The 15,088-nt window shown below is 42.3% G+C and overlaps 1 protein-coding gene across 1 annotated transcript in view; it reads right to left on the bottom strand.

The window, feature by feature from the left end:
• LOC139291939 (contactin-associated protein-like 5) overlaps positions 1 to 15,088 on the bottom strand; it is an 86,549-nt gene that overhangs the window by 57,200 nt on the left and 14,261 nt on the right. The window contains exons 3-5 of the mRNA XM_070914006.1: positions 12,153 to 12,300; positions 7,849 to 8,052; positions 6,573 to 6,757 (exon numbers count right to left, since the gene is read on the bottom strand). Of these exons, the coding sequence (XP_070770107.1) occupies positions 6,573 to 6,757; positions 7,849 to 8,052; positions 12,153 to 12,300 (537 nt within the window). The remainder of the gene's footprint in view (positions 1 to 6,572; positions 6,758 to 7,848; positions 8,053 to 12,152; positions 12,301 to 15,088) is intronic.

Genomic DNA, 15,088 nt, shown 5'->3' with positions numbered 1-15,088 from the left:
GCTTGCACTCTATGGGTGTGACACAAGCACTTTGGCGACAGTGGCAAGGAAAAACTTCCTTTTAAGAGGCAGAAACCTCGAGCAGAACCAGACTCTAGGTGGGAGGGGGTCATCTGCCTTGACCGGTTGAGTTGAGAGAGGGAAAGAGAGAAGCTAGGCCTATAGCAGCATAACTAGGGGTTGGTCTCAGGGGCACACCTGAGCCAGCCCTAACTGGGAGCTGGTTCCACAGGAGAGGAGCTTCACGTTGCTCTGCTCAACTCTGCTCCATCCAGACAACATGATGTCCTGAAGAAGTGCACCTTGTTGTTAACACTCCCCAATGCACCTGATCCAACTCATTTCCTCATGGTCTTTGATCCAAAACTTCACTGTTTTGGCTCGCTCGGGCCTACAGACTGCGGGCGCCAGCAACAGGATGCTGACTGCCATTCACTTCACGGCCACCAGTGTCATTAATAACAACAACTACGTGAAAACTCCATAAATATAAATGTATTTTATCTATTCATAGGCTTCTGTTCTGCATACATAGTCTACTGTTACACGCTGCAAGAGTAAGAATACCTAAAACCATACATAGGCCATATACAAAGGCCTGCTAACACATTTGGTGGTTTGAAGGGTCTCACTAAAAATCTCAGTCAAGACCTCATCAGATATTCCTGTATAGCAGGAGTATTCAACTGAAGTTCGAAGAGGTCCAGTTAGAGAAAATTTCCTCAAGCAAAGGTCCGGAACATCATAATGTCTAACTTGCGTTGTGATTTAGTGCGATTATATTTATTGAAGTAGCCTAGTAGTTGTATCAACGTCTGCATGTAATCAACAACTGACTGTCAAATCAAATAAAGAAAGTACAATTCAAAAACATTTTGACAATATTTATTGTCACTTAACATTGAACTCTACAGATATATAATACTGTAGATATGTATAATGTTCTTCTCTCATTAAGTAAAAGAAGGGCTGCATTTAAAAATAAAATAGAGAAAATAAATAAAATAAAGTGCTTAATTTTAGAAAAACAAAGTAAAGTGTAGCAGCAGCTTGAATTTCCCTTTTTCTTTGTTAACTGTTTCACATCTTGACTTCACAGTCTCTCTCCCTGTGTCGTTACCTCGTCTTATCACCTGTCACTCGCCTCTCACCCCTCTCGTCTGTCTGTATTCAGAGTCGCAATGTTTATCGCCTGGAATGCACAGATTTGATTGGCTGAGCAGCGTCACGTGGGCTGGCGTAACTCGTATGCAACTGGTCTGTGAGTTTCCTGAGCCGCTGAACCAGTGCCATAAAGACTAGAAAAGCTGCACCGGTTAAAATAGAAGCGCCCCGTCAAAGTTTAAAATCCCTTAATAATTTATTGATTACAGGTCCGGGTCCGTATAGGACGCAGTCTGGGTCCGGACTCGGACCGTGGTCCGCCTGTTAGTGACCCATGTTGTATGGGGTCAGTGGTCCAATTTCAAGTGGCTGTCTGTGCCCGCACAATGTCCTCCTGCTGATTCCAAAGCATACAGCTATTCTTTGCCAACTCATTCCAATGGACAAACAGTGAGTAATTTCCTCATGTAGTATGTTGTACTGAGGGCAACCAGGCTGACCAGTTCTGATTGTCTCTTGGATTAAACATAGCCAGGGGTTAAATTGGGATTGTGGGGGGGGGGGGGGGGGGGCGGCTCTGTGCAGTGTTTCCCACAGAACTTTGTGAGACTATGGTTTTTTTGGAAATTTTTTGAGAGCAAAATGAAGAGGTTAGATCTATGAAGAATGTGCTCTTGTAAACAATTTAACCATACACACACAGCTTTTTCTTCAGCTATTTAAGGAGCCAGTGTGGCCCAGAGCTAAGAGGGCTGCATATATACGTGGAGAACATGGAGTAGAGCGTTCTATATCGTACAGGTTTCGCCCTCTAAGGCTAGTGGGATGAGGGCGAAGCAGGATATTGTCTGTTCCTCACTGGGTTTGTCCGGTACCATGAGCACACACCCACTTCACGAGATGAAACAATACGGGTTCCATGCCCAGCTACTGTGCCATGCATAATAGTGCATAGAACTTCATTTATTCTTATTTTACCTTTTATATTCTACATATTTGTTGTCAAAACAATAGCACCTTCAGACCACGGCAAATTCCTTGTAATGTATGTTACTTGGCAATAAACAGTTTCTGATTCTGATTCTGATATGCGCCCCAGTGGCACATCCACTCATTTGTGCCTATGTTCTTTACAGCTACGAAGAAAACGTGTTTTAGTCGTTGTTTGAATTCTTAAGACTATTAATTATTAAGTGTGAAAATATATACATTGATGAAAATGTTAAGCGTCCTTTGGTGACATGTGCCGTGGCTGAGCCCAGGACAGCCCAGTCCCAATTTAACCACTGAACATAGCCCTTTGTCTCACTTCCACTTATTTTGAATTTTCATATGAATTCATAATGGGACAAAAACATGCATACAGGGCCCCCACTGCACCTAAACTTTCAAGACTACCACTCCTTTCTAAGTCCTGGCTTATCTTGAGAAAGGAAGACATTTTCGGTCAATCAAGCTCAAGTATTAGTGGAAAAAGAACAGTAATATCCTCCTCATTACCATTAACTTCCACAAACAAAACCTGACCCTGAAAAATAAGGTACATAAGTAGAAGAATCGTGGCCACCTTGCGACTGTTCTAACAAAGTTGTTCGTAAAGTTGTCCTTAAAAGTGCTGCTGCTTGATTTAAATCATGGGGCACTAACAGGCGGACCGAGGTCCGAGTCCGGACCCAGACGCCGTCCTATACGGACCCGGACCTATAACACTGGGGAACAATTTGAAAAAAAAATTCTGTTGAGTTAGATTTTTATGCTGATTAAAACTAAAATTGGCATGCTGATTCCAAAATTGCAGTCAGTTTTTTTCTAGCACGTCAAGTTTTTTGTCCACAGCTTACCCTCCAGATAAGCAAAATTCCACTGATTAGCTGTAGTAAGACTTGCCAGCTGATTACGATTGGACTCATCTACAGCTACGTGGCAACTTGTTTGTGCAGTCACAATTGAGAAAGTGCGGTGAGAGGTGTGTGCAGCTCCCAATAGGTCAGTACTATCTGCAAACAGAAAGCTAGCATAGTAGGAATTAAGAGGATTTGTGCTGGCTTTTCTCTTAACCTTGTAACCATGGGCATACCGTTGTAAGTTCTATTTCGTTTTATGCTGTTTTTTTTAGTTTTCAAAGCTTGTAACTATTCCATCTTAGTGTTTTATTTACATAGGTATATATTTCCTTTCTTCCAGATCATGTCTGCTCCTGCTACTTCTCGTCGTAAATGCCTAAACAACCCTGACTCCTTTTGCTATATTTGTGGTAGTTTCACCATTCCAAGTCAGAGGGCAAACATCAGTGCATTTGTCAAACAAGCATATTTTGCATATCTTAAAGTAAAACTCGGTGATCAAGACAAGCCATGGGCCCCTCACAAAGTGTGCAAGCAGTGTGTCGATAGTTTACGGATGTGGACCAAAGGAACACGTGAAAAGTTGGCATTTGGTATCCCCATGGTTTGGCGAGAGCAAAAAGATCATTGCACAGACTGTTACTTTTGTTTAGTGAAAACATCAGGATTTAACAAGAAAAATAAAAGTAAAATAGAATATCCTAATCTACCGTCAGCTATAAGACCAATGCCTCATTCAGCTGAAATTCCAGTGCCAGTTTTCGAACAACTACCTCCTCTAGAAGATCTGAGTGATGTTGAAGAACACAGTGACAGCAATGATGCAGGTTTTGAAATTCACAAGGATTCAGTTCGTAGGGGATTTGATCAGCACTAGTTGAATGATTTGGCAAGACTGAATGAGAAAAACTTACTTGAACAAGGAGTGAAGGTATCATACTTTCGAACCAGAGAAAGTACATTTCTGCAGTACTTTCGAAGTGACAGCAACTTTGTGTTTTGCCATAACATTCCTGGTTTACTGAAGGAATTAGGGCTTTCAATCTACAATTGAAAAAATCAAGGCCGGTGTGTTTGATGGTCCACAAATTCGGCAGCTCATCAAAGATGAACAGTTCACCGGGACTATGTCAGACCTTGAGAAGAATGCTTGGTTATCATTCAAAGATGTCGTCAAGAACTTTCTTGGAAATACACGTGCAAGTAATTACACAGAAATTGTTCAGAAACTATTGGAGAGCTACAAAGCGCTTGGTTGCAACATGAGTATTAAACTACATTTTCTGCATTGCCATTTTGCCAGCTTTCCGGAAAATCTTGGTGCTGTTAGCGACGTGCAAGGTGAACGATTTCACCAAGATTTGAAGGTTATGGAAGAACGTTATCAGGGTAGATGGGATGTACATATGATGGCTGACTATTGTTGGAGCATCAAACGCGATAGTCCTCAAGTTGAACACTCCAGAAAGAGCTATAAACGTAACTTTTTACCTTAACTACTTGCACACAATTATAATTACAGTAGCCATATCCTTTGTAAAAACATAATAGTGTTAAATAAACATTGCAGTCATGCCTGTTTCTTTCATATTTCATTGTATGTCAATATTTGAAAATTTTTATAAAACAAGCACATATCTGTTAAGTACAGTATTTTTCATATTTTTGAAGAAAACGGGGATCCTATAGTTCAAAAACTTGACGTGATAGAGAAAAACTGAGATCAGTTTTGGATTCCGCCCCCAAAAATTAGTTAAAAACAGCTGTCAGACCTAACTCAACAAAAATTGTGTTCCCCAGTGTAATCAATAAATTATTAAGGGATTTTAAATTTTGACGGGGTGCTTCTATTTTAACCAGCGCAGCTTTTCTAGTCTTTGCAGCACTGGTTTAGCGGCTCAAGAAACTCACAGACCAATTGCATACGAGTTACGCCAGCCCACGTGACGCTACTCAGCCAATCAAATCTGTGCCTTCCAGGCGATAAAAATTGCAACTCTGAATACAGACGGACGAGAGAGGTGAGAGGCGAGTGACAGATAAGACGAGTGAACGATACAGGGAGAGAGACTGTGAAGTCAAGATGTGAAACAGTTAACAAAGAAAAAAGGAAACTCAAGCTCCTGCTACACTTTACTTTGTTTTTGTAAAATTAAGCACTTTATTTTAAGATGCAATTTTTCTAAAGCTATTTTATTGATTTTCTCTCTTTTCTTTTTAAATGCAGCCCTTCTTTTACTTAATGAGAGAAGAACATTATACATATCTACAGTATTATATATCTGTACATTTCAATGTTAAGTGACAATAAATATGGTCAAAATGTTTTTGAATTGTACTTTCTTTATTTGATTTGACAGTCAGTTGTTGATTACATGCAGACGTTGATACAACTACGAGGCTACTTCAATATATAATCACACTAAATCACAATGCAAGTTAGACATTATGATGTTCCGGACCTTTGCTTGAGGACATTTTCTCTAACTGGACCTCTTCGAACTTTAGTTGAATACCCCTGATTTAAATGATCCTCGTTGCTCCAATTTAGCTAGCTGTGCTCTTTGTTTTCAAAGCTGCGAGCCAATCCGGGAAAGAGCATTTAAACTGTCTTCCTGTTCAATCAAACTCAAATCATAAATTTCTCAGACACACAATCATTGTCCCTCACTTCGATTATCCTACTGTCAAACACACAACCCAACCATTGTCTCTCGCTAACAGTATCATTCATTCTCATTCTTGCCACTATTCTATCTTGCATACACTACTATAGAGAGTATTATGGTGTGTGTACGTGAGAATGATGGTGTTTCTCAGAAAGTACGGCTGTGTGTAAGTAAATATGATTTATGGCCCAAACAGTAGCCTGTGCGTGAGTATGAGTGTGCATGTATGCAGGTATAGAGTGTGTGCGAAAAAGTATGAATTACGGCCTGGATGGCCACTCACAGTTCACGCAGTGTGACAGTCGGCTTTCTCCAGTGAGCTGATTTTGGTAGCCTCTAGAAGTCTGTTTCCACCGCTGATTATTTGTTAAGTTCAAATACTTTTGCGTTGAGAGAGAAAGCTTTGCTCTGTCTGCCAGGAAGCAGTATCTTCTATCACAGTGCAGTTAAAGTAGGAAAGCCACATTTGCATAAGGTTGGGGAGTCAACAGAATTCAATTGTGGGATAGAAGCTAGTCAGAGACGCAAATTATAGTTTTGTTGTTGCAGTTGCCTCGTTAGTGAATTCTTACCAAACTGATCCAGAATCTGAACGTGAAATGATTTTAAACTGACAAACATTTCATCCAGTTTCCACAAAGTGTGATCTTTAGCTTCAGCTCACTGTTCTGGGGGCGCACAGAATGTGAAGTTCTGTGGTCGGTTGCCTCTGAAATTCACCTTGGCAGTTGTAGCTGACTGTTCACAGACTTGTACCTTTTACAGATATTGTTCCAGATATTTTCTTTTGTACTGATGATTCAATCAAAGTCCCATGTCCATCCAAGACTGTCCAGAAGAGAATGTCCAGAACCCTGACTGCCTAAAAGAACACCTCCCACTCCGTGCAACATATATAACAAAGGCATGCTAATGAACAGCCCTTCAGTCTGAAAGACTGGCAGGATGGACTGACCTCATAGTCGACCTCCAGTGAGTCTCCTTCCCCTTTGGTTTGGAAGTGCTGTGTGTGGGAGTCCACCGTGAGGTTCACCTGCTTGTTGAAGCGCTCGATGACAACGGAGTGCCAGTGCTGGTCGTCCAGCAGGCTGCCAACCGTGACGGCAACACGACTGCTGCTGAACCTCAGCCTTGTGTCGTCTAACAGAAACCCAGAAAGACAAAAAACAAAGCGAAAAAAACAACTCAATCAACATGACTAATGAGAATTTGTATATGTGTAATCACTGAATTCATTTCTCTACTGAAGATCCCAAAGATTTGCTTGTTCCAGCTTCGCAAACGGAATACTCCTTCCCACCAAAAAAATTTCTGATTTTCCACACATTCTTTATTTATTAATTTCACTGTTATGTTTTATCGTTAAAACGGTCAAAATAAAAGATACGGAGTCTACGCCGCACTAGAATGAGCCTTAATAAACTCAACAAAGCATTCACCAAAGGAACCAAAACAATTTTTTATTCATAATTGTCAAGTACCAGACCTGTATCTTTTTACTTAAGAGAAAACTAGCACACAATTGCACAATCTGTAGTCTGTTATTATGGAATCTGTATCTCGTAGTTGTAACATCTTACAATTACGAGATACAGATCTCATGAGATATTAAGTCACAATTATAAAATAATGTTTTACTAATTTCTTTGGGTAAATTCATGTGCTTCCGTAGTAATTTGTATGTAATTGTAAACTGCCAAATTCCTAACAGCACATAACCTCGATGTTCACGTTGGTTGCTATGGTTCCTGGCTGGTGTTCACTGAAAGACGAAACCACCGTTATTTCACAGCCGCTATTCAAGCTGCACCGTTCACCCCTCAGTTTATTCTGATGAGCCCTCAGCACCAGAGGAGTCTGTTTACTGTGAAATGAGCTGCCATGTCCTCTGGCAGACATCGAATCCAGCTGAAAATCTCTTTAAAATGATCTATTCCTTCAAAAATGAAGGATGCCTTTCAGTAAAAACAGAGAATGATGGGCTGTGACCACAGTCTATATAAAAACATGGACATGAAAAAAACAACGCTTCTGAAGGGACACGCTGGTTCCTAGATTTTGGTTTGCTACTTGTTACTGGAGCCACCAAACATTGGTGAAGAAGCCTGGGTAACGGACAACCGGCACCCACCATGCTCGATGGTAATACGCTTACACAGCTATCAATCAAGCACAAAGGCTTCAACATCATATCAAAAAACATATATTTGGAGAGTGAGGTTGTGACTCACCCAGATTGAGGTAGAGGGCCAATTTTCCTCTGTGGAGCTCCAGGGTGATGTAATCTCCTCTCTGTCCCTCCCCATGCAGTAAAACCCCTTCGGCCTGACGGCTCTTGAAGCGCAGAGAGATCATGTCCCTCACTGTCGACATGGACTTCTGGTTGAAACGATAAAGCAAAGAGCTTCTGCCGTCGAAGTCCGCCACATCTGACTCTAAAAGAAGGAGAACGTCATTAGAATAAAAACTGTATCAGCCTGAATGACATGCTCGGACGCAAAGCAACAGCATGTATGACTGACTTTATAATAAATGACTCAAGTTATAACATTTTTATGGGTTCAATAATGTGGCTGTATGGAAAGAAAACAATTCTAAAATGTAGAAAACCCCTAATATTTGGGAACCTTCAAAATCACAAGGAGACAAAACTGATACTTCCATTACATGGCATTAAACAAATCAAAAACAAAAAAATCTAAATTACTAATAAAACAATATCAGACTGAAAAGGCAGCTAAAACGTTCAGAGCTTTTGGTCATGAGTGTGTGAGTGGGGCCAGGCAGGGCACACCCTACCCAGGTTTTCAACTGTGGAGGCTAAGTACTCAAGTTCATATTTCAATTTAATGGATTGCCTGGTGTCATTCGTGCCAACATGCACTATCACAGTGTGGATAAAGTGGTGAATGTTGAGAGCCAGAATTAGTTCTATAAAGAGAGCATGTAATTACACCGGGCACCTTAACAAATCTAATGATAGTAAATTGAAAGCGTGGTTGGTTGGAGTTTTGGGAGTTAACAATCTGGCTGAATGCAGCTGAGCTGTATGATTGACCACCTTAATTGAAGTTTACGCGGGGGGAGGCACTAAGTTACAGGAGGCTGTGGTGAAGAAGTCACTGGAGCTGATGCTGAGTGGAACAGGTTATCTGCAGGAAGCAGAATAGGGGACATCGGGGAGGGGGGGGGGGGGGGTGTCCTTCCACTCCCCCGGTGGGATCCACACCTTGCCAACACATGAAGTCTGCCCGTCGCCAGACAGGTAGCAGATGTGTGGTTCTCTCTGGGCTGGATCCAAGAGGTGGTTGGATGTAACTCAGACATGGAAGACTGTAATAACATTATAAAGAGTCGGTCTAGACCTGCTCTATTTGTAAAGTGTCATGAGATGACTTTTGTTGTGATTTGACGCTATATAAATAAAATTGAATTGAATTGAATTGAACTAGCGAAGTTAGGCTGACAATCCTTATTTCCCAGGGTAGCATCATTAAGAAGTTGTAAGAAGGGAGTATTACTTCAAAAGTTGTGCATTTCAGAGCTGGAGTGCTGAGGCTGGTTAACAGGTGTAGATGGTGCTGGGCATTGTGAATGTCGCCAGAAAGTATAAGGACTTGTGAGTAATATTTCAGCTCTTGAGCGGTTGAGACCGCTGAGCTCCTCTTTTTGGTCTTTGTGTTGTACCAGTCAGAGTAAAGAATTAGGAGAAGTTTGTAGAAGGGCTTGTTTTTCGTGGCCGAAAGGCTTGCATCCCTTGTGTGGAGTTACAAACAAATGGGATCCATCACGACGATGGCTCACAGTAAGACTCCAATGAAAAGTCGAGGTTAGAAATAAATCCATGTATTAAAACCACAGCCAGCACACCTAGCACTGGCAGCCCTGACCGGCCCTCTCCAGAGACTCCTGCAGAGATTCATAAAAAAAAATTTTCTCGAGCTTGAAATGCAGCAGGAAGAGCTCTGTAGATACCTGCCTGCAAGTCTCCTCCCTGTCATTCTGTCTTCTCAACATCCCCAACACACACACAGTCTTCACATTCTACTTGAGATATTGAACATATAAAAATAATATAAACACTACCTATGTGCTTTCTCAGGGAGTGCTTTATTTTAATTTTTCCTGTTATGGAATTATATTTGATGATATTCTAGCAAGAAGTCTTTCTGGACTGTTCCTGTTCTATTTTGCTGTTACTGTACGCTCAACACCCCCTCCATACTTACCTGCTGTCTTAATCATTTCAGTATAATGTACATTTCTGCAGCACTAATTCCATCAATACCCCATACGTCAAGAGGTACAACATCAAAATAGACACCCGTACACAAATGAAAACATCCATTCCAATCCAATGGGTTTTGTTAAAGATCTGGCCAGGACGTTAGCCTTAAAACCATAGCCTGTGTAGCCTGCAACTTTGGCATTCTGGCTGTTGCCATCTTGTTTTTTTTGGAACCAGAAGCATTTGGATGAGAAGGTGGAGCTGGGGATCTGAGAACCCAAGGACAAAATGCATGCCTACCTATACCGGCAACCTGACTGCACCTGGCTACGTCGTACACAAAGTCAATGCTAACACAGTTACACTATATTGCCAAAAGTATTGGCTCACCTGCCTTAACTCGCATATGAACTTAAGTGACATCATCCCATTCTTAATCCATAGGGTTTAATATGACGTTGGTCCACCCTTTGCAGCTATAACAGCTTCAACTCTTCTGGGAAGGCTTTCCACAAGGTTTAGGAGTGTGTTTATGGGAATTTTTGACCATTCTTCCGGAAGCGCATTTGTGAGGTCACACACTGATGTTGGACGAGAAGGCCTGGCTCTCAGTCTCCGCTCTAATTCATCCCAAAGGTGTTCTATCGGGTTGAGGTCAGGACTGTGCAGGCCAGTCAAGTTCATCCACACCAAACTCTCTCATCCATGTCTTTATGGACCTTGCTTTGTGCACTGGTGCACAGTCATGTTGGAACAGGAAGGGGCCATCCCCAAACTGTTTCCACAAAGTTGGGAGCATGGAATTGTCCAAAATCTCTTGGTATGCTGAAGCATTCAGAGTTCCTTTCACTGGAACTAAGGGGCCAAGCCCAGCTCCTGAAAAACAACCCCACACCATAATCCCCCCTCCACCAAACGTTACACTTGGCATAATGCAGTCAGACAAGTGCCGTTCTCCTGGCAACCGCCAAACCTAGACTCGTCCATCAGATCGCCAGATGGTGAAGCGCGATTCGTCACTCCAGAGAACGCGTCTCCACTGCTCTATAGTCCAGTGGCGGCGTGCTTTACACCACGGCATCCGACGCTTTGCAGTGCACTTGGTGATGTATGGCTTGGATGCAGCTGCTCGGCCATGGAAACCCATTCCATGAAGCTCTCTACGCACTGTTCTTGAGCTAATCTGAAGGCCACATGAAGTTTGGCGGTCTGTAGCGATTGACTCTGCAGAAAGTTGGCGACCTCTGCGCACTATGCGCCTCAGCATCCGCTGACCCCGCTCCGTCATTTTACGTGGCCTACCACTTCGTGGCTGAGTTGCTGTCGTTCCCAATCGCATTGGAACACCTGATTTCAATTATTTGAATGGGTGAGTGAATACCTTTGGCAATATAGAGTACTTTGTTAATGGACTTAACGGAAAGAATTAACAGTCTAATGGGACCATAATTTATAAACTGAACATCACGCTACATGAAGAAGACTTGAAACTAGTGATTGAGACCATAAACTCATGAGGAAAATGTTTACTGAGGTAATAAATCAAGTGAGAAGTAGGGTCATTTTCTCATAGACTTCTATACAATCTGACTTCTTTTTGCAACCAGTGGAGTCGCCCTCTCCTGGCCTTTAGAAAGAATTCAGGTCTTCACTGTTCAGACCCGGAGGTCTAACAGTTTGACGAATGTCGTCGTGTGATATTGCACTTAAATATAAACACTGTAAAATCTGATGTGGATTAAGCAGGTTTTGGAGGCTACAGGTTAGCCTAAATAGTTGCTAATATGTCTTTATGGAAGTAAATGTTTTCATGTTGAAATTGTACACGTTGCCTGTTAGGCAAATGTTTTACAAAATGTATGTGAGCTTTACCTCCATGTTTTGTTTACTTCCATTTCCTATATATGTATGGTTCAGTTACTTTAAACAAGTGTTAAGGGGATTTATTGATGTATGTACATTTTAGAGGTACAGGGTTATTTATTTTGATGCATAAATCTGTTAATTAGAAGGTACATCTATTGAGGCACAAGTGTGGATCTTGTGCCTATGGAGTATACTGTTGAGACCATGTTGGCTGCTGAGGAGCATTAAAGTCTCTGTTCACAGTGACCCTTTGAGTTTCCCTCTAATTACAGGGAAGTTATTATGCTTGTGCCGAGCAACAACATACTGACAGACCCAGGGCACGCTTTCTTTATCCAGTTACACCCACTACATGAACACATGTACTGATCAAGTTTGGAGTGAGTCTGGGGGGTAGATCACTCTGAGTGTGATTTGAACTGTAGGGCGTGTGTCACTCACTGTAGGAGCAGCCGTACGCCTCCACCCTGAGGCCCAGCCAGCCGCTGGGGTTCCAGTCCAGAGGGACGAAGCGCAGGAAACGGGCTCTCACTGAGTGGGACAGTTTGTTCTGGACGACAGCCTCCGAATCCACGTTCCCCACAAACGTCTGAAGGAACAGACAGAGACAAATATCAAGGTTATCATGCCAGCATTTAACCGATGTAAACATACCAAGGTTTCATTAAGAAATCACAGAAAAGACGTCCAATTTGAAGAAAAACAAAGAGACACATTTCCACTGGGGAGTGGAAAAAGACTCAGAAGAAGAAAACATCTAAATCCTTTGAATAGGAAAATGCTGACAGGACAAACCCAGGGGCAATGTCTTTTCCCTCTCCTTGAACACGCTATTTGATGGAAAGAGATAAGAACCATCATGTGGTGCAGAAATATGAGAATATCCAGTCCACTGTGGTGGGGAACGAGTGGGGGAATAAGGGGTCTCGCACTGTCTTCTCCCTGGGAAATAACCCACGCCTCTTAGTCATTATTCATTTCCACCTCAGTGTTCCTTCTAAAGCAGCAAGAGTGAAGCAAATAGCCACATTGGCTACTCCACCCCGGGTGCAAATAGCATCTGCCAAAAAATAACGGCTCCATGACCAGTGAGGTGCCTCTCAGCCGACTTTCTGCCGAAGAGGTAAGAATGGGGCAATGTCCAACATGTTCACATAAGTGTTGCAGAGTTTTTCCACTGAAATGATATGTTGTAGTGGCTTTCATTTGTTTTGCACCCGGGGGACTTCCCATGATGCACTGAGCTTTCCTCCTCTCCCTCTTCATCTTTGCACATTCATCACAGTCCAATGCATGTTACTAACTTTATATCTTCCCTAGTTTCTTTGTGCTTTCTCGTCTCGCAGGTTCCTGTGGATCGTGGTCCTGGTACGCCTGGGTGCTGCTGCCATGGGCCTGCCTGACTCTCATCACTACAGTTATTATGTTCAGTCGTAGTTCTGTTACTATTAAAGCTGTTATTTCTATTATTAATCTCAGCTATTATTACAGCTGTAACAACTATTATCAGTCATATTTCCAGTATTATTATAATTATAGCTGTTATTTCTACTGCTAGTGCTGCCATACATCTCTGTCTGTCCGTCTGTCTGTCTGTGTCTCTATGTCTATCTCTCTCTCTGTCTCTTTCTGTCTGTCTGTCTCTCCCTCCCCCTCTCTCTCTCTCAAACCCAACCGGTCAAAGCAGATGACCGCCCAGAGTCTGGTTCTGCTCGAGGTTTCTGCCTCTTAAAAGGAAGTCTTTCCTTGCCACTGTCGCCAAAGTGCTAGCTCATGGTGGGAACTGTTGGGTCTCTGTAATAACATTATAAAGAGTCGGTCTAGACCTGCTCTATTTGTAAAGTGTCATGAGATGACTTTTGTTGTGATTTGGCGCTATATAAATAAAATTGAATTGAAATTGAATTGAATTTTGGCAGTGACTGTTATAATATGAGCCGCTTGACTGTGAAGTGGTTTGGTGCGGCATGAACACGTGTGCGCAAAATAAATGACACACAAATGACTGACAGAGATGTGTGTGCCCAGTTTAATTGAGAGGAAAGCATCACGCATGATTTCAAAATGCAGACTGTATGAAAGCGTATGGTTTTAGTCAGCACAAAGCTGTGTAAGACATACTGGTTTTGCATACTGGTAGAACTCTCATGCATGAGTTGTGCGTCAGCAGCAGGTGATGCGAATGCTCCAGTCTTCGCTGCCAAGATCTGCATTAAATATCAGTTTTTTAAAATCATATTCATCAAAAAAAAATTATGCATTTGCATCACAACAGCCCAGAGGGGGCCTAATCCTCTAGATAGACGTAGAAATAACATTATAAATTCAACTGAAAATCTTCAGTGGCTTCAAATTCAAAGTCTAAAAATGCTGCTCTCCTCCTGCATGTGCACGATCATACATGTTATTGCACTTTATCCCTCACACCCTGCAAACAAAGCATTAAAAAAAAGACAAACGGACCAAAACAAAAAAAATTCAGAGAGCCATGGATGGAGACAGAAACGGAAATGAATGACAGATCACCAGCTGTTTCAGGGAAAGGTGGCACTCCAAATCGATAACAACTTGTATTAGAAACTATTAGAAAGATAGATTGTCGACAGTATAGCTTCAGGCTTTTGTGAATAGTTCAACAGAGTGAAACAAGTCCAATAATAATAAATAAGGCATGCACGTAGGCTGCATGGCTGCGGCGTGGAGGCTGAATCTCTCTCAGAGGACATAGATACAAGGACGCTGTTTCTCCACAGATAATGAAGGTGACAGTCTGTCAAGGTAACTGTTGAGGCTGCTATTTTGATTTATGTTCAGCCCTTTCCTCTTTTAAGCCGTTTAAGTGGCTGAATCTTGAAGGAGATGCAAGCTAAGCACTTCCACCTGCGCAGAGGAGACATTCGCTAATGTCATAGGGGTTTACACAGCCGTCTGAGACATGCGTAATATTTCTGTGGCGAATACATCAAAAGGAACACACCGGCCTCGTAGAAAAGATGGCATGAATATCCACAACACCAGGGTTTTCTAAATGTCTTTTGACACAAAACTCTAAAGGAGACAAAACATACACGCGGGGTTTCAGCCTCGCGCTGTAATGGACAGCAGAAAAGATACATTTAGAGAAAGAGACAGTGAGCGCAATGACTGGCACTGGCTGGCTAGCGGCACCCTGTGGCAGCTGCTGGCACCCTGTGGCAACCACAGAGTGCCGCTAGCTGGAGTTATTAGCTGGAGTCGCTTAGCTGCCACTTAGATATCAGGTATCAGTAGGTACCAGGGTGTCTTTGCAATAGCTGGCTTGACAGAATTCAACAATAGCAATGCAGGTTAATGGGTCAATTCCCCCCCCCCCCCCCCCACTTTCTCTGTTAACCCAG

The sequence above is a fragment of the Enoplosus armatus genome, chromosome 11 (assembly GCF_043641665.1).
Source record: "Enoplosus armatus isolate fEnoArm2 chromosome 11, fEnoArm2.hap1, whole genome shotgun sequence".
Taxonomy (NCBI): Eukaryota; Metazoa; Chordata; class Actinopteri; order Centrarchiformes; family Enoplosidae; genus Enoplosus; species Enoplosus armatus.
The sequence above is the reverse complement of the archived record's forward strand: the minus strand, read 5'-3'. Positions and strand labels throughout refer to the sequence as shown.